Below are 17,798 nucleotides of genomic sequence, written 5' to 3'. Positions count from 1 at the left end.
GCGTCCTTATGCAACCCACACGTGTTGAATGTAATGATATGTTTTCGTTGTTTGTCTTTCGAAAAGCCGGAGAAGGGGAGCATAAATATGGTCGACTTCTCCGAATCCTACGACTTTTAACGACAAGTTTTCTGCGGTGTATCAGAAACTGAATAACTCGTAACAAAGTAGGTATAGCCGCGGGACCATCAGAAAAACTTGCACTATCCTCTACGCTAACGTAGGGTATGTATGTCTGTGTATTTGTAGAGGTGTGTGCAAATGTGGATTCTGTCAGTACGCTACGACAGTTTGTTTCTGCGTACGGGAGTGGGTACAGTCTGCCCACTCACAAGGCAGCAATAAGGGGGTATTCATAGAACGGCGTGGGTTCACTGAAGAAACCGCGTGTGCTTCAACCTTGAAGTGTTACCCTCTCACTTGAGAGAAGAACCAATGTCGTCGTCCCATGGGAAATAGGGGTGAGAGGGAAACTGTGGATCTGCGTAGACAGCTGGCTTACTTGGACAGCGTACCTTATCCACGATTCACCTCTGGCTGTTTGCCCATACCGCAACATACAACCTAGTTTCTATCTTCGCTCCTCATATCTCGTTGTTTTGAAAGAGCGCCCTCTGTGACTCCCGCTTCGAATGACGTCTGCACATGACACCTCGAACAGGTTGCGGCACGCACCCTCGGAGATCTCGTACGGAAACTTGGTGAGCGCGTGCTTCCCGAAATTCTTCCCATTCTGGAGAGGGGCCTGGACAGTGACCAGCCAGACCAGCGCCAGGGTGTCTGCGTGGGGCTCAGCGAGATCATGGCCTCCACGTCCCGCGAGATGCTTCTCACCTTCATCGACAGCCTGGTGCCGACTGTCCGCCGCGCCCTCTGCGACCCGCTGAGGGACGTACGGGTGGCGGCTGCCAGGACTTTCGACGCCCTGCACGCGACCGTCGGACCGCGAGCTCTGGATGACATCCTCTCTCCGCTCCTCAGTCAACTGGTAGGAAGTCACCGTTGAGACCGGTGTTTTTCTTAATGTAAGGAGTTCCTTTGAAAACATCTGCAGGATGGTGAGGGAGAACTGGCAGAGTATACTTTGGATGGGCTTCGTCAGGTCATGGCCATCAAGAGTCGGGTTGTTCTTCCCTACCTCGTGCCTCAGGTAAGATTGTAGGGGGAAAAGTGTACTTGAGTAACCTATTTGATTTCGTGCATACGAGTGTGGTGTCATGTTTGCAGCAAAGACACCAAGAAAAGTTTTTGTCAGTTTGTACGTCCCTCTGTCTTTCATTTTTCCATTTCTTCTTGCTTGTCTTTTTTGATATGCGCTGTTGTAAAACAACATTCTTAACAGGGCCTTGTATTGATCAGCTTCCTAACGATATCCCAGTATGCCATTCCATGGTAACTCTAAGTGCTTTTGATAAATCTATTCGAACATTTCTTTCACGTTTTTCTTGTTCTATGCACGAACATCAATACGTCATCGTTAGCACACATTTTTTGTTTTATAATCAATACACAATATTTTTTAGTTGAGGTATATGTTTCAGAGCTCTCGCTGCATAATGCATAATAAGAAGAAATGTTTAAGGTTTCAAGTATTTATTGCAGCTGCTCGCATCCTTACATCGCTTCTTCGCATTTCTTACAATAAGGTTATTATGGGTCTCATCAACTTCAGATGTTGTACTGCTTTTAAACACTGGTTGTGTGTCTGTAAAGTTGATTTGCCGCACACGTCTATCTTGTTGTACGGGTCACAGAAGGCAAGCAGTAGCTCTCCACAAGGCTGAGGTGGCCGATGGAACTTGTTGGTAATGCATCGCAAATAGCATCTATTTCTAATCTATGCAGTTGACTCAGTCTCCAGTGAACACAAAGGCCTTGTCTCGCCTCTCCGCTGTCGCTGGAGATGCCCTTTCCAAGCACTTGGGTAAAATCTTACCTGCACTGCTCGCAACGTATGGGGCTGCCTTGGACACAACGCAGCAGCAGCAGGAGTTAGAATATTGCCAGGTCTGCAATAATGTTATTATTTGCAACAGTAATGGTCATATACTGTGCTTTTTTTTTGTATCCCGTCTCTCTCTCACTCTCTCTCTCTCTCATGGTTTTTGCATTATTCCAGGAAGTTGTGCTGTCAGTGAGTGAGGAGGCTGGTGTACGTTGTCTTGTGGACCAGCTTCTGGAAGGGGCACGGCAGCAATCGACACGACGCGCTGCTGTTGCCCTCCTCTGTGCGTTCTGCAGTCACACGAAAGCAGATTTGGGACCGCACGTGCAGCAAATCCTGCGAGACCTACTCCTGCTGTTCACAGACAGTGACCCCCATGTGCTGCAGCTGAGTGCAGAGGCCCTAGCTGCTGTCACCAAGGTGCGTAGCCTCCGCCCCCCTTTTCCTGTCACCGGAATACAGGAGCCGAATGATTTTTCGGACATTCGATACTTCGGACTCCCACAGTTTTTCCGGACAGATTGAAGCCCGAATGCTCGATTTTCTGAACCAAAACACTTGCGAAAAAACCCAAACAACACTATTTTTGGCACTGCAGTCGCAACTGCGAAACCGCCATTTTGCAACCACTCAGGGAAAAGAGGCGCTGACGCCAGGAGCCTCTTTTCCTGAGTTGTTGCATTCATTGATTTCCGGGCGTATGAGGCTTACATGTTTGTGTCGTCCCTAGATGTGGTATGCCTCGGCCAAATCTCGTTGTTTACGCCATTTTGCATTGTGCACTTGGATTGGATTGGTAATTGGAATCCTAGGCGAGACTGCTCTAAAACTTCAGAACCATACCCCTAGGTGATGCTGCAGCGGCGCCGGCACTTTCGAGAGTCGGGATGCTCTCCAGACTCCAGAGTTTCTGTTTGTGCACGCTGTCGCCGTTGGTCAGCTTTCGTGGGCCCACCATGGGCACGTGTGTTCAGTAAATTGTGCAGCCGGAAAGAGAATCGGACTCTGCATACGATCGCCCTGACCATCCACAATAGACCTTTTTCACATACGTGTCGTATCCTAACGGCTCTCCAGCGAACCATGCTCGGAGCGTGTCAAAACAAATCCACATTGGTAGCACAAGGGACCAAAACCGGTCCAGAGTGGGAACGACAAGCTTGCGCCATTTGTGTTGTCTCCCCACTGGTCCCCACTTCTGTCGTCCCCATACTGCGCCATCTAATGAAGACGGAGATAACCCTCTCTGGCGCCTCAAGGTCATGTGCAAGTGCATAGGCCATTGGGGAAAAGGTCCGTTGTCAACCACGGACATTGTAAACGTGTTGTCACTATTGCCAAAACCTATAACTAGAGCCTGAAGTTTTAGGGTTTTACCCGATTCTTCCCTGAATTTGCACCCCGAATTGAAGGTTGCCTCTTTAGGGTGAAACCCGATTTTTACCTGGCAAATTGCCCTTACTGGGATGTCTGTAGGAATGCATTGATTTACTTGTTTGGCAGAAAAATTCAGTTACATCACCATTTGTACCAAACCACTACAGTTAGTTGAGTAACTGAGCCTGATTTCACCCCGAATTTAGCGTACTGGAAGTTTTTTCACCCGAATTCGCATGAATTTAGTGCACATGTTTATTTACCCGATTTTTACCCCCCCGAATTTAGAAAAAAATATTTCCCGAAAACTTCAGGCTCTACCTATAACACTAGTGCAAATGCAAGCGGACATCATGATACACAGGCGCCAGGTGCAACAGGGCACAGACTTCTTTGGTGCATCTGTGGTGAAATAATGTTGAATTTAGTGATCGTCAGGTTTTTCGGACTGCTGTATCATTCGGACTTTTTTCCAGTCACCGTCGAGTCCGGAAAATTGGTCGTCTACTGTATTGCTAGAATACTTAAGTGCATTGCGCTCTGTTTCAGACGCTGGATACGAACCAGCAAATTCTCTATGTGAGCGATGTCCGTCAGGCCATTCGGTTTGCCATGAGTGACCTCAAGGGGCAGGAATACTTGCCAGGATTTTGTCAAGAAAAGGTGCGTGGAGTATGGTTGTGAAATATAGAGTGTATCGTTTCTTACGTTTAAATTTCGCGTGTCAGGGTATCTCGCCAATCCTGCCCATCTTCAGGGAAGCTATTCTGATTGGGAGCCCCGAGCTCAAGGAGCAGGCTGCCCAGGGCCTCGGAGAAGTGATTCGGCTCACTGAAGCGCAGGCTCTACGACAGTCGGTCATCAGCATTACCGGGCCACTGATTCGAATTTTGGGTGACCGCTTCAGCTTCAGCGTGAAGGTCGCGGTGCTCGAAACGCTGGCATTATTGCTCGCTAAGGTCAGTGAAGAGCAAATGCATTGTCACGTGTACGTGAACAAGCAGCAAATTCATTGCCTCACTGCAGGTCGGAATCCAGCTGAAGCCATTCCTGCCTCAGCTGCAGACAACATTTTTAAAAGCTCTCAATGACGGCAACCGTCAGGTGCGACTACGCGCTGCTTTGGCCCTTAGCCACCTGATTGTTATCCACACACGCTGTGACCCAGTGTTCCAGGAGCTGCACAACTCGGTAAAAAATCAGGATGATGCAGCTGTAAGGTGAGTGTCGCCATCAGTCTGTCTTTCCCGTAAGGTAGGAGGCTAGAAGAAAAGCTGAGAAAGAAAGAAAGAAATGTGGAAATGCAAGGAGGTGACACCCTTCCCCAAAGTCCAGGAACTGTCATGATAGATACGGCCACGGCTCTGCATGCCACATGAATGCTGCTCTGCCTTGGCATTCCTGCTATCCAATCCAATCCAAGTCGTATTTTTTTCATAGTACTAACAGCATACAAGCTGTGTAAATCTTCTACTGTATGAGAACGGCATACGGACCTTACAGGTGATACCGTTCATGACACGTTAGGCCTACCCTATGTATCATGGCAGTTGAGATATGTCTCTATTCACCATCTTGGTTTCTAGATACTATGAGAGCTCTGTGGTCCTTCCTGAAGTTTTATTCAGCGGACCCAATTCTTGATTGTGCAGGGAAACAATGCTCTTTGCCCTGCACTGTGTGGTGTCTGCAGCAGGCAACAAGATGTCAGACCTGATGAGGAGGAATGTGACAGCCACAGTAGCCACATACCTGGGTTCGTCGGAAGACAGCTGCCGCACGGCTGCTGCCGGTTGTCTGGGGGCACTTTGCCGCTGGCTGCCTCAGAACGAGCTCACAAATTTTGCACGCGACTACCTCTTGAGTAAGACATCTCACTGAATAGCATCCTGCACTGTTTACTCAAGTGTACAGATGCAGGAGGCCTGCATAGTGTCCATCTCACTCACTCCTCCACCTCCTCCACCTCCTCCTCCTCCTCCTCCTCCTCCTCCTCCAAGCAGACATATATGTCAGCTCATCCTCAGTTGCATGACTTTGAGCACAAACTTAGAAACCCACTTTTCGTTCTTCACTTGTTTGTCAATAAGATCCTTTGCTTCCTATATCGTGATTACATCAAGGTGTGAGAGTCGCGTTATACTCAAGCACACTAGACTTCCGTTAATTCAAACTGTGGTATTTCATGCTTTTGACTAATTCAAATTTTTGTTTAGCCCATTATGTTTTCATTGTATTGAAAAGCTGCTTGACCATTTGAAGGGTGGGAAAAAACCACAACTGTGTGCCAAAATGGGTAGGGCTTCATAAGCAATGTGCACACCTGATAAATTGTGGACAGTTATTTATGGAGCATTCCTACGAATACATAGTCCGTAAGCCATTGATAGTCGTATTGATTGAATACTTTATGTATACCAGGAAATGTTTTGTGTTTGTTGCAAAATGTCTGCAAAAGTTTGCGAGGGTGTGGTACCGGTGCGCCCGTACCCTTCAAAGGGTTAATTCAAGTGGCACCTCCCCTAATTCATACTTTTCAGCTACTTGTAAAATGATCGTACCGGCACTGCTTGATAAGGAGGAGCCTGATAAACTGCTTGCTTTGAATGGCATTGAACATTTTTGTTTTGTAAGGGCTCATGTATTGAATAAGCAGTCTACGATAGATAAGTTTCTATCATATACCTCCTCCATTTGTAGACTGTTAAATTAATAAACTTGGTAATGAGCCTTTTACCAGCGTTTCATATCTTACGCGGAGGAAATGTTAAAAAAGTGCCTCGAATGTGCACCTACCCTTGTAACAGACCATAATTTTGTCTCGAGACATAACATATACATATAGACAAATTTCTGCAAATTCAAACAAAAATTTGTGGCCCCCAGGAGCTTTTAATTCACGAGAGTCTACTGTAAACACAGCAAAACTAAAGAGCATTACATCATTCACCTCCACATCTGTTCGTGCGACGTTTTAACGGTGAAACACTTTGATTCTAGACAAAGAGTCAAGCGAGGAGTGGACATTGCGCCATGGCTGCAGCGTAACGTTGGCGGTCGCGCTGAAGCAGGCCCCCGAACGGCTCCTGACGGAGGAATGGACAGATGCTATAGTAGCGACGCTTATCAAGTACCTAACTGCCGATCGGGTTCGTGCGCTCCTTTTGTGGGACTGATGAAATGCATTTCTGGAAGACACGTAACAAGATGTTGTCATTGCAGGTACCAATCGTACTGAGTGGTGTGCGAGCGACAGTGTATTTCTTACGCTACACCATGAAGGATTCCGACAACTTGCCACAGCCATTGCTCACGACATTTGCTAAGGTGCGCCACTCTACACTGCTAGGAACGTTAGCGTTTTCAAACTTTCGCTGTTTCAGTCAAACCTCAAAACTGCTGTGATCACCTTGCCTCGAAGGTGTTATGTTTTTTTTTTTGTTGTTGGAAAGGGACGAAGGCACGAAAAGCGAAGTGCTAAAGACTGGAACTTTTCTCCAAGTAGTATCTGCTATTTGTTAGGCTGCCTTCCATCGCTGTATACTTAGAGCCTCGTGTATTAGGGGTGGAACCGGGGAAAACTGGCTTTTGCCGTCCGACTTGCATCGTCGTCACTTAGGGTAAAACACGAAGAACCCTGGAAAGGGACTTGCACATTCAGCGACAAATATGGCCACTGGGGAGCACTGTGTACTGCCTGGCATGTGCTGCTTTACGTGCGAGACATGCCATCCCCCCCCCCCCTTGTATTTTACTTTGCACAAGAAAATCTGCTTTACACCCATATTTACCTCCCAATTGTCAAAGAACACAAAACCCGATGACACCAGGATTATGAATACTTGCCCGTTGTGCTCATTTTAAAGGGACCGTCACACCCGTCCCAGTCGATTTTGAAACTATAGTGTCGTTTTATTCCTCGTGTCCCACTGAGCAAGGTCTCGAAAAAAATAGCGAAGGAGTTTGCGCGTTATTCGACGGAGCACACAACAAGGGCAGATGCCGGATGTTGAGAGTATGCCGGAATGTCTCCTCTCGAGAAACGAGCAAAAGTCACCATGAGGGTGCGACCTTAGAAAAAGGAATGCAGCGGTTGTCTGGACGACACCTTTCCTCAGCTGAGAGCCGCCCTCTCTCTCTCTATCTTCCACTTGGGGATTGACATCACGCCGCCGGTGCTTTGGCAGCCGCGGAAGCAGTGCTGATCATAAAAATTTTTTTGTTTAATATTCAAGCACTTCACGGACGAGAAAGTTAGCCAGATAGACTGTCGGCCGATGCTGAGCATGGTGGTGTCAGTTTTATAGATGGGTTTCCGGATGAGACCGTCCCTTTAAAGTTCATGTACGAAGGAAATGGGAACTAAGCAAGGTTCATAGCAATGAACTCTACCGTAATTCAAAGTGTGTCTGTTATCTTATGCAGTGCCTAAACCATGGAAGTAATGAGGTGAAGCATCTGGTGGCACAGAGTTGCCAGTGGGTGTGTCGGGAACCAGCGAGGCCGACTCCACAGCTCATGCGGGCGCTCGTGCCCCAGCTGGTGAACGGAACAAAGGAGAAGAACTCTATGGTACGAGCCAGCAGCGAGTCAGCACTAGTCACACTTCTCAGGTTGCGTGGACCGTCAAACAACGTACTTCAGGCGAGTTGATGCGGACTTTCTGGTTTTCTTTTTCGTATAGCGGGCACTCGATAATTTGGCTCTTTGCAAAAGTGACTCCCAACTGATATGTCAAGACTGCCTTTGTTGTTTAATCCTTTCGCTTTACGATCGGCACTGGCAAACAATCCGTTAAGAGGGTGGTACATCCACCAGCTTGGTTTTTCCAAACGATGCATGTCCCGAGACTTTTTACGTTGGAAGAGGTCATGTCTTCCCTACAAATCTTTTGCTCTCTCTCGTTTCTCGAAATTTCTCTCGCACGTAGGATAGTTTTCCTATTGGATAGTGTAATTTCGGGGAATAGTCTGACCACCGTACAGAAGCAAATGCATTCACGGTAGTACTAACAGAATGCTGTTTGTAGCACAATAGCATTACGGATATTTATTGAAACTTTGAAAGCAAATGGGAGGATGTTAAAGCAATAGCACTCTCTCTCTCTCCTGCAACACTGGAATGGATGCCGTTACTTGCGTTGTTACAGTCTTGTCTTGTCTTGGCCTCGCTGAACTGACTTTGTAGGCATAACACCACTCGCACAATGTATGGGGCTTCTAGATGTTTCCACCCAGCTAACATAGATCACATGCATTGGGGATTGGGGAAGAACATTGAATAGGGATTGCTGTCAATAACTATAGACAAATCATAACTAGAGCCAGAAGTTGGGTTTACCCAGTTTCTTCCCCCAATTTGAAGGTTGACTCTTGAGGGTGAAACCAGATTTTTATCCGGCAAATTGCCCTCATTTGAAACATCTGTAGAAATGTGCCCTAGCTTGTTTGGCAGCAAACGCAATTACATCACCCTCTGTACCTAACCAGTACAGTTTGTCTCAGCAATAGAGCCAGATTTATCCCTGAAATCGCACGAATTTTGAGCACATGTTGATTTCTCCGATTTTTACCCGGAATTTCCCGAGAACTTCATGCTCTAATCATAACCCAAGCGTAACAAGCACTCTACACCGATTGACGTTTGCAGGAGTGCCTGGGAGTACTAGACGCAGGTGCCAGAGAAGCACTGGAAGACGTACACGCACGTGTACTCAGACGGGTGGCCCTGCAACCCCAACCCAAGGAAGAGGAGGACCTGGATGACACTATCCAGTGGGGAAACAACTCAACCCTGTAAATGAACGCCTAAAATACACACACACACCCTTGTTACTGGAAGGAGTTTTTACGACACTTTATGCGCACCCGTGTGGTGTCAGTCATACGACTCTCAACTCGAAGAAATTGACAGTGTCGGTGGTTGCATCGGTCCTTCTGAGAACGTTTTACAGTGTGCTGTTGAGACATCTTTATTTTGCTTCTAGTATCTCGTTCTTCTTTTCCGTTTGAAAGTGTCGAACCAGGTCTTGTGTGACTTAAATTTTGGGGAGGAGTGGGGGAGTGGGAGGATTCTAAGGTTATTATTATTGAGGACCCCGTGCGAGTTAGTGTTTCACAAGCTCACTTTTCGTAATGGGACTCCCCCTTTTTGGTTCTTTATTAAATCTGTGTGTTGAGTTGTAAATAAATATAAAATTGTCAAGGTACTGTGATATTTGGAATAAGCTAACAACAACATATACGGTTGATGTTAAATGGAGAATTTGGTTCAGAGACCTGGCTCATTCATCTGCTTCATAGACAGATGTAGACTTCACGTTTTTCTTTTTTTTACTTCGCTTCGCTGTCTGCTTCCCACCCTTAATTTCAGTTGTCGTTTCTTGAATCTTTTATACCAGTTTCTATCTCTGGTAACACAACTTGTCATCACATGATGTCAAACATTGAAAAAGATGAAAAAAATGTCTGTTATAGAATGCTTCAAATAAATGTCCTTTGGGAGATTCTTAAGAACTGAGTTTTTTTTAGAAAATAGAGTGAAAAAAAAAAAGCGTAGTTTTACCCTTTCTGTCAACGTGCTCTCAGACGTTTCTCAGAAAATGCTCGGAATGTCTGCTCCTTGTGCGATCCCACAACCCTAGATTCTTTATCCACTCCTGTTACGAATGAAAGTGAAAAACACAGAAAAGTTTATTTATTACACATATAATGGTTTCTTCCTATTACAAGGTATGCCCGTGGTGTAACCACCAGACTTCCCCATAATGCAAACGCATTCCTTCTCTCACACCATCAATTTCAGTACCGTGTGCACTCTCAGCAGCCTTCGCTGGTCCCCCCTATCCTGCTCGTACACACACAGTTTTACTTTGAACTTCACTGTCATGATTGGTCTCATAAGAGACAATGTAAAAAGTGTATAACCTTTCCAGTAAGCAAGCTGTATGGAACATGCCACGCAGATGAGTTATGTTATAGCTGCACAGATACCTCCCCAACCAGAGATAAAACACTCAAGTCCTTTGCCACATTTGTGGTATTGACATTAAAATAAGTATTATACCCTGTTAACGCAGGGAGTCTTACCGATAATTGAAATCAATTGTCATTGAACATACATGCAGCACCACGCTGTGCAGAAAATGTCGGCTCTTCCAGGAGCACTGCATCCAATAATCCCCGGGAGGTCAAAACCTTACGCACTAGATGGCACTACATGCACGCGTATTCATTTATTCATTGATCCTTGGCTTGAATGATGATTGAACATGTGACAGGAGTATTATTGAATGAATCAAAGTCGGGGAAGGGTTTAGGATCCCCGCGTGAGCTTGTCTATCACAGTTAGCATCACTTCATCAGCACCACCCGCGATTGAGAGGAGACGAGCATCACGGAAAGCACGAGATATGGGAACTTCCGCACTGTATCCCATTCCTCCCCAGAACTGGAGGCAAGAATCGGCAACTTCTCGCGACAGGCGGCCGCTCTTGAGTTTCGCCATGGAAGCCAGAATGGTCACATTTTCACCTTCCATCATGAGGCCTGCACAAAGCAACATGGCATGACAACCGCGTACTGAAAGAAACAGCTACGGAATACACACCTGCTGCCCTGTAGCAAAGCGCACGCAGTGCTTCGATCTCTGTCCGCATCTCTGCTATCCTGAACTGGACTACTTGGTTATCCAGAACGGAATTGCCAAATACTTTACGCTGTTGGCAATACGCCATTGTGTCAGAGATCATCTGCTCCATGGCCACTACACCTGCACGTGCATACAGCAGACGTTATTCGCCTCTTGGAACTGAAGTGCAGAGCTTTATTTATTTTATTTTTTTTACAGAGTTTCGGACAGCAGTGAGAGAGGGGGGGGGACAAACACACCTTGCAACGGCTCTGCCGAAGTGCCTCAAGGTAAAACCTAGGTAACTTAACTGTGTATGGCAGCCGCTAAGCGTTCCTCTTGAAACTGCATCATCTGATAAATAAAGCCCATTCCTTCTTCGCCGATGACGTTTGCGTACGGCACTCTAACGTCTTCGAAGAAGAACTGCGCCGTGTCCGAGGAGTGGTTTCCGAGCTTCTGGATCTTGCGTGCCAGTATGACCCCTGCACCACCAGATCTCTGCCATGGTTGCCAATCTGCCTAGTGCTTCTCACCAGGTGTTTTTATGGGCAGGCAGATGAGGGACTTTGTCTTGTGCGGCGGTCCCTCGGGCCTCGTGTTAGCCAGGAGGCACATCCAGTCCGCCTGGCAGCCGTTAGTGATCCACATTTTCCCTCCGTTAATGACCAGGTCGTCGCCTCGTCGTTCCGCTCTAGTCTTGATGCCTGAAAGATACGGGTGTTGCGACGGACTGCCACTTTTCCGAGACCGTCAACCCACCAGCGACGTCTGATCCATAGTCCGGTTCGCTCACCCCAACGCATCCAACCCAATCTCCGGCGATGGATGGTGCCAGGAATTCTCTTTTCAATTTGTCGCTGCCAAACCTGATGCACGTCCAGCAACAATGTAACGTAAGTTACATATTTAGTTATGCGGTGCCCAAATGCAAGCTAACAAGCCTTGTGATGTGCTTCTTTTTTGTCCTTTGCATAATAATAATAATAAACTCCACCCATAACCTTCTGATGCTCCTAACCGGATGTGCATTCACCTAACCCAGTTCTGCACCCCAACACGAGCGCCCCAATGACGCTGTTCATGGCAGCCATAGAAACCTAGTTTGATTTTTCCCATACAAGCATGCTGTTGACCTCTGGTACACGTGAACCCTTTAGCACGTCATCCCTAACATTTTCAGTAGCTTTCCATGTGCTCTGGATAGTGGTGCAGTTGAACATGGCTCACCAACAACGATGGTACACTACACCCAAGAAATAGAGCTTCACCACATAGCACGCATCTAGCCAACCAACATCCCGAATGACAATCTCTCCTGTGTTCCAGCCTGAGAACAAGAATTTCGATTGTGGTCTCTCCTTTGATTTGATGGAAATGGTGTACGCCTCCTGTTTTCGGCAAATTGTTAAAGAACGATGTCACTCTGGATGATGATTGGCTAGGAGCGTGCTATGTGGTGAAGTTAAGTTTTAAGAGTGTAGTGAACTCTATTGCATTTATGGAGCTTGGGTGGTGAAGCTTAGACGAGAGGAAAGCCTGTACGGCAACCACTATGCAGACACAGTTCATGCTTGCGGGGTCTGAATGGATGAGCTTTATATTATTGCGCATCAAAGACAAATTCAGACCTGGACAATGCAGGAGTGCACATATCGGTGTGAACCAAAATTCCACTGGCTATGCCACCTGCTGGTATCCTCCCCAACTCTTCAATAAATGCAACGGTGTAACTGTAGTCCAGTCCCAATCCTCCATAATCTGCAAGAGCATCCAAGCGATGAAGAACTGGCTAATGCAGACAGACAGTCGAATTTTACCAGTGGGTCGCGTGATGCCAAGCAGTCCAGCAGAGGCTAACTTCTTGAACACCTTGTGAGCGTCGAACTGGCCAACCTCTTCCCATTGATCCACGTAAGGGTTTATGTCATTCTGTACTATCTAAAGAAACTTGGGTTCACGTACAATTCACGCACTAGATATTTAATTCGTTTTCACATGACGGGGATAACTCCAAGAAGGAAAACTATAAGCATGCACCTACTTTCCTCACACTGTTACGAAGTTGCTCATGTTCTTCCTTGAAGAGACTGATACGTCTGGATGCGAGACATTGAACACTTCCAGCAGCCAAACGTGACAACCGACAAAGAACATTAAAAAGAGCCATGTGTGAAGCGTTTCAAACCCGCCGCGAAGCAGTAAAGACGAACTCAAGTCCCAACCGGCACCGTCGTTCCTTTTCTATTTGTTTCCTATCGTGAACTCTTGGTGAACTCGTATAACCACTCCCCCTTCGTGCCTAGAGAAACTTTTTTCTTCACATAGCCGGCCAACGAACACGTTGGATACGCAGGCATTGATAACCAAACGTATGTGTACTTTTTGTTGTGTTGGATTCTAGGATTTTATTTTAGGACGACCGAATATAAGCACATATGCCACTCTGCCATATCTGCGCATATCTACCACTGATATCTGCCAAATCCACAAAATCCACTGGCAACCAGGAGCTTCATAGCTAGCCACTACAATCCAGTGTAAGTCTTTGTAAGCCGTGCTGCTAGCCGAAATGAAGTTGAATCGTAGTATGTGCGTTTTAGCATTCTAGAGTAGTTTTTTGACGCAGTGATAGATAAGAGTGAAAAAAATTGACCAGTTGAAGCTTGCAAAGTACGAAGAGATGTCTCTGAATCAGTATATGCACCCTCGCAATCCTTTCCAGTCGCGTCCAAACTTCAGGGAGCTGGCACTTCAGTACCCGGATTTTCGAAAGCATGTAACCTACAACCTATGTGGCAAGGTACAGCTGGACTTCCGCGATCGCAATGCCCAACAGGCACTCTTCAGAACATTACTTAAACATTACTACAAGATGGATGTAAATATTCTTGATGGCCATCTTGTACCTGCTATCCCTCAAAGGCTCAACTACTTGCTTTGGGTGGAAGACCTCTTGCAGCTTCTCCCCACCACAGAGAGGACCATCCGAGGCATTGACATTGGTACGTTGCTGTTGTTGTTCTGAAACATGCGTGTAGTCATCGTGTTTGTCTATACCAGCCTTTCCGTGACTGACCCAGGGACGGGTTCATCGTGTATCCTGTGCTTGTTGGGTCACAAGCAGTGCGGATGGGACTTTGTGGCGGTGGAAGTAGACGACGCTGCGGCAACTTGTGCACGGGAGAATGTTCATCGCAACGAACTTGACGCCCACATTAAAGGTAATTTATATATTTTTTCTTACTAAAGGGGCACTTAAATGAAAAAACAACTTGCTCTCAAATGAAAGTCCGTGTTTCAATTAGTAGATGATGCAAGCAAAATTAGGTCACACAGCGCTACCGTTTAGAAGAAGACGCAATGAAAACTGAAATGAAATGAAAAAAAAAAATGAAAACACCGATGCACGAGCTGAAACGACGTTCACTGCATAGCACCGTAGCAAGACATAGGCTGGTGCAATTTCGATTGTAGCTCCATAACGGAATCAAAGTTTTGAATTGTGATAAAAGGTGCGAAATTAACATAGCGTGTAACGTACTTTTAATTGAACTTGTTTTTGCATTTTGATGTCCCTTTAAATATAATGTTGGGCATCTCTGCAGTGGTAAAGGCGTCCACAATTGGTGAAGTTATGGAGCCGGAAATGCAGATGGCATTTGTCACCTGCAATCCACCTTTCTATTCATCACAAGACGAAGCAGAGGCCACACCAAAGGCAATACAAGAAGGGCGTCAACCACCATCTTCGGACATGGGCGGTACAACTCAGGAAAAGGTTTGGGGTCCTGGAGGAGAGGTAGCTTTTGTTAAGGACCTCATACAGGAAAGCCTACAGCTGACTACCGCAGTTAGGTAATGCACGATTAGGGATAGTACGATCTGACTTATATCTACAGCTACTAGAGTGATTTGCATGAGTGTGCAGCTGCCACCCTCAGCCATCTTTTATTTATATGTTTCGTAGTATATACACAGTCATGATTGGGAAGAAGAAAAGTAGCAAAGAGATCCTGAAGGAGCTTCGTCGCCATGTAAGTCGCTTCGAATTAAGCACAAACAATAACGTGTAACACTATAAAATCCCACATGCAATAGTTTCAAGCTCTTTTGCACAAAGCACCCCAAAGATTGGTTGTGACAGGCATTCTTTGCCATTGTTAATCTTTACAGAACATTAAGTGCACTACAACGGAACTTTGCCAAGGCAAGACAATGCGATGGGGAGTAGCATGGACGTTCCTCGACATCGACTTTGCAAATGTGAGTCGAGGTATTGACAACTTTGCGCGTGCAAATTCTTGCGAACGTTATGTACCCCCTGCATGTCGAAGTGCAACAAAGGACGCCAGTATTCTGTAACGCTCTGGTTTCTGGTATGTCTGAGAAGGGAGTCGAGAGTGTGGGACACAGTGTGTTGGTTCAAAAGCATTGGGGGCATACATAGTTGAAACAGTTGTCGTCTGCTTTTAGATGCAGTGCTTCATGCAGGGAAACGTGTGGTAGCATGCTACCGATATGGTGGTAGAGCCAAATGTATGCCCAACCAAATGACCCGCTGCACAGGTGACATACCCGAAACGTCCAAAACCAAAGCCTCCCCTGGAATGGGTTCTACCTCACGGAGCCAAAGTCCCAGACGTGTTCGCTGCCATCTGCAAAGCCCTGCGTGAAATTGAGGTAATGTTCTCCTTTTATGAATAAGTGAAATCGAGGCGGTGCAAACGTGCACTTCCACATACGAACGCTGATCTTTCGTGTAGTATCCAGGGGTGCGATAAGAAAGGAAGCTTGCTATTTAGCAGTCTTTCCCTGTTCAGGTGATGAAATGTGATGACTGCGCACCACATGCAAAGGTGGCACTGCCAATGCCACGTAGATATAGAAAGCTCTTCCTTTCTTCGTGGACATATATAGTCGGGACTCAGCCAATAGCGTCAGACTATTTGCAACACGGGCTTTCTGTGGTACGAGTAGTTGCTCATGCCGCTCGGATCATCTCCATAGCTATGGCAACCGAGGCATGATCAGAGTCATGATCAGCGAACTTTTCATTGTTACATCACCTAGTTTAAGTTATCAGGCTTTGATTCTACATAGGCGTTGTTGGTTCATAATTATCAGTTTAAAATTATGTTATATTAAGTTATATTTTAAAGTATTAAAAGTTTATAATTACATTGTTACTGCCGCAGGTCCCTTTCGACGTTGTGAAGGAGAACAAGAACATGAGCCATTTATGGGTGCGAGCGCAAAAAGACTCCTGGTCACACCAACGGCGCAAACGTAGGGAGATGCTACGCTCCGAGACTAGCAGCCCCCCAAAAAAGATGCACCGTGGAGAGCCTACGGAGCCTGACGCCGTACCCGCAGATGCAGCACCCAGAGAGGAAGGTACCGTGTCGCAGGTTTACCGGGGTGTGTCCTTGCTTCTCAGAACGATTCACTCTCTAGGATTGACGTCCGTCGGAGAAGTAGCTACATCTACGGCGTTATCCGTACCCGACAGCCCTTGTGAGGAGATTGAGCTGGTACTCAGTTGTGACATCAAAGTACAGCGCACTGACACAGCTGCGACCGTTCATCTACAGACGAGGCACGGAGAACGTGAGATGCTGCACAGGTTGTTGCAGTTTCTTAAGAATAAAGTCTCATAGCAGACACAAACTGCTATAAAAGGGCTTATCTGCATTGAGAGTAGTGAAACACAGTGGAACTGTGGTTTTTGTAGGGAATGCAACTTATGTGAAAAAAAAAAAAAGGATCGTATCACTGCCCCCGCTGGGAACGCCCGTCGTATAAGAGCGTCTTTGTAGTGAAATGCATCGGACAGACTGCTAAAGTACTTCGCTACATCAGTACCTTCACTATATCGGTAGTTTATCGTTGGGGTTTCAACGCATTGGGAGTGCAGAACTACTTCACCGTACTCATATCTTCATTATATGCAAGTTCACTATAGAGGTTCTACTGTATCGTTTTATATACTTTTTCTCTGCAAGTGTTGCACCATTTTGAAGTTTTTGTCACTTTCCCCACTTTTGCACCGTGTTAGAGTTAATGCTAGTTCTACACTTTAGTATTGTGAACTCGTTATTACAAATCCTTTGAGCGGCCAGACACACATGCAGCCTCCCAGATTGCCGAGCCCCGACTGCCGAGCCCCGACTGCCGCTACGACACAACATCGTCGTGTTTGCCTCATCTGCTCGCACATGCCGTAGTTGTTGTCTCAAGGGCGCAACAAGTTGTAGCATTATACATACATCTACAGCGTGTCACATGCCTCTGACTATTGCGCGAGTAGCAGTTAGCGTTTAAAATCTATCCCAATTTCACAACACTCGATTTCCAGCAACACCCCCCCATACTGTCTACAAACATACTCTACTTTAAAAGTATAGGTCTTTACACGACAATTTATCTGTTAAAGGAGCGACTAAAGTGCAAGAATTTATTCTCGAACATGCCGTCACCTTAACACGAACACAAAAGGAACTGGATTCATTGGTTGTGTCGTGTGCGATTTATGAGTAAAAGGAACTGCAATTTAATCTTTCCCTCTCCTTCCCAAGAAGCATAGCATGCTACGGGAGATTGCATTCTGTGTCCACATGATGTGATAGGGCTGGATTGGAGTTGTTGGGAACTCTCAGAAATACAGGTTGTGGTTTCTGTAGTTACTAAAGATGTGCAAATGTTCCAAAATTCAAATATGAGACAAACATCTCATGCTATTCGCAACCTATTTTCAGTATTCGAAATTTTCGAATATTTTTCGAATAGTACTGAAGGGAGGTATGGTCCTGTCATGTCCCATCGCCATTCTGCAAGCCGGCTTCGC

At 46.2% G+C, this 17,798-nt stretch overlaps 3 protein-coding genes across 3 annotated transcripts in view; 2 read left to right on the top strand and 1 right to left on the bottom strand.

Moving 5' to 3' along the window:
- LOC135370872 (stalled ribosome sensor GCN1-like) overlaps positions 1-9,530 on the top strand; it is a 31,177-nt gene extending 21,647 nt beyond the window's left edge. Inside the window, exons 35-46 of the mRNA XM_064604759.1 lie at positions 662-988; positions 1,055-1,150; positions 1,846-2,007; positions 2,120-2,365; positions 3,872-3,985; positions 4,051-4,281; positions 4,349-4,542; positions 4,975-5,186; positions 6,323-6,471; positions 6,545-6,649; positions 7,748-7,966; positions 8,972-9,530. Of these exons, the coding sequence (XP_064460829.1) occupies positions 662-988; positions 1,055-1,150; positions 1,846-2,007; positions 2,120-2,365; positions 3,872-3,985; positions 4,051-4,281; positions 4,349-4,542; positions 4,975-5,186; positions 6,323-6,471; positions 6,545-6,649; positions 7,748-7,966; positions 8,972-9,121 (2,205 nt within the window). The 3' untranslated portion in view covers positions 9,122-9,530. The remainder of the gene's footprint in view (positions 1-661; positions 989-1,054; positions 1,151-1,845; positions 2,008-2,119; positions 2,366-3,871; positions 3,986-4,050; positions 4,282-4,348; positions 4,543-4,974; positions 5,187-6,322; positions 6,472-6,544; positions 6,650-7,747; positions 7,967-8,971) is intronic.
- A 471-nt stretch (positions 9,531-10,001) lies between these two features.
- Positions 10,002-13,317, bottom strand: LOC135370879 (probable acyl-CoA dehydrogenase 6). The gene is made up of 8 exons (XM_064604776.1): positions 12,996-13,317; positions 12,772-12,892; positions 12,583-12,712; positions 11,714-11,820; positions 11,488-11,658; positions 11,263-11,436; positions 10,931-11,092; positions 10,002-10,869 (listed from the first exon to the last, which is right to left on the bottom strand). The coding sequence occupies exons 1-8, from the start codon at positions 13,119-13,121 to the stop codon at positions 10,637-10,639; spliced, it is 1,224 nt and encodes a 407-aa protein (XP_064460846.1). The 5' UTR covers positions 13,122-13,317; the 3' UTR covers positions 10,002-10,636.
- Positions 13,318-13,505: 188 nt separating this feature from the next.
- On the top strand, positions 13,506-16,632 carry LOC135370874 (U6 small nuclear RNA (adenine-(43)-N(6))-methyltransferase-like). Its single transcript, XM_064604761.1, has 8 exons — positions 13,506-13,956; positions 14,035-14,175; positions 14,560-14,809; positions 14,922-14,988; positions 15,128-15,217; positions 15,521-15,634; positions 16,150-16,348; positions 16,409-16,632. Exons 1-8 carry the CDS (start codon positions 13,635-13,637, stop codon positions 16,609-16,611), a joined length of 1,386 nt encoding a protein of 461 aa, XP_064460831.1. The 5' UTR covers positions 13,506-13,634; the 3' UTR covers positions 16,612-16,632.
- Positions 16,633-17,798: the final 1,166 nt, after the last annotated feature.

The sequence above is a fragment of the Ornithodoros turicata genome, chromosome 10, assembly GCF_037126465.1.
Source record: "Ornithodoros turicata isolate Travis chromosome 10, ASM3712646v1, whole genome shotgun sequence".
NCBI lineage: Eukaryota > Metazoa > Arthropoda > Arachnida > Ixodida > Argasidae > Ornithodoros > Ornithodoros turicata.
The sequence above is the reverse complement of the archived record's forward strand: the minus strand, read 5'-3'. Positions and strand labels throughout refer to the sequence as shown.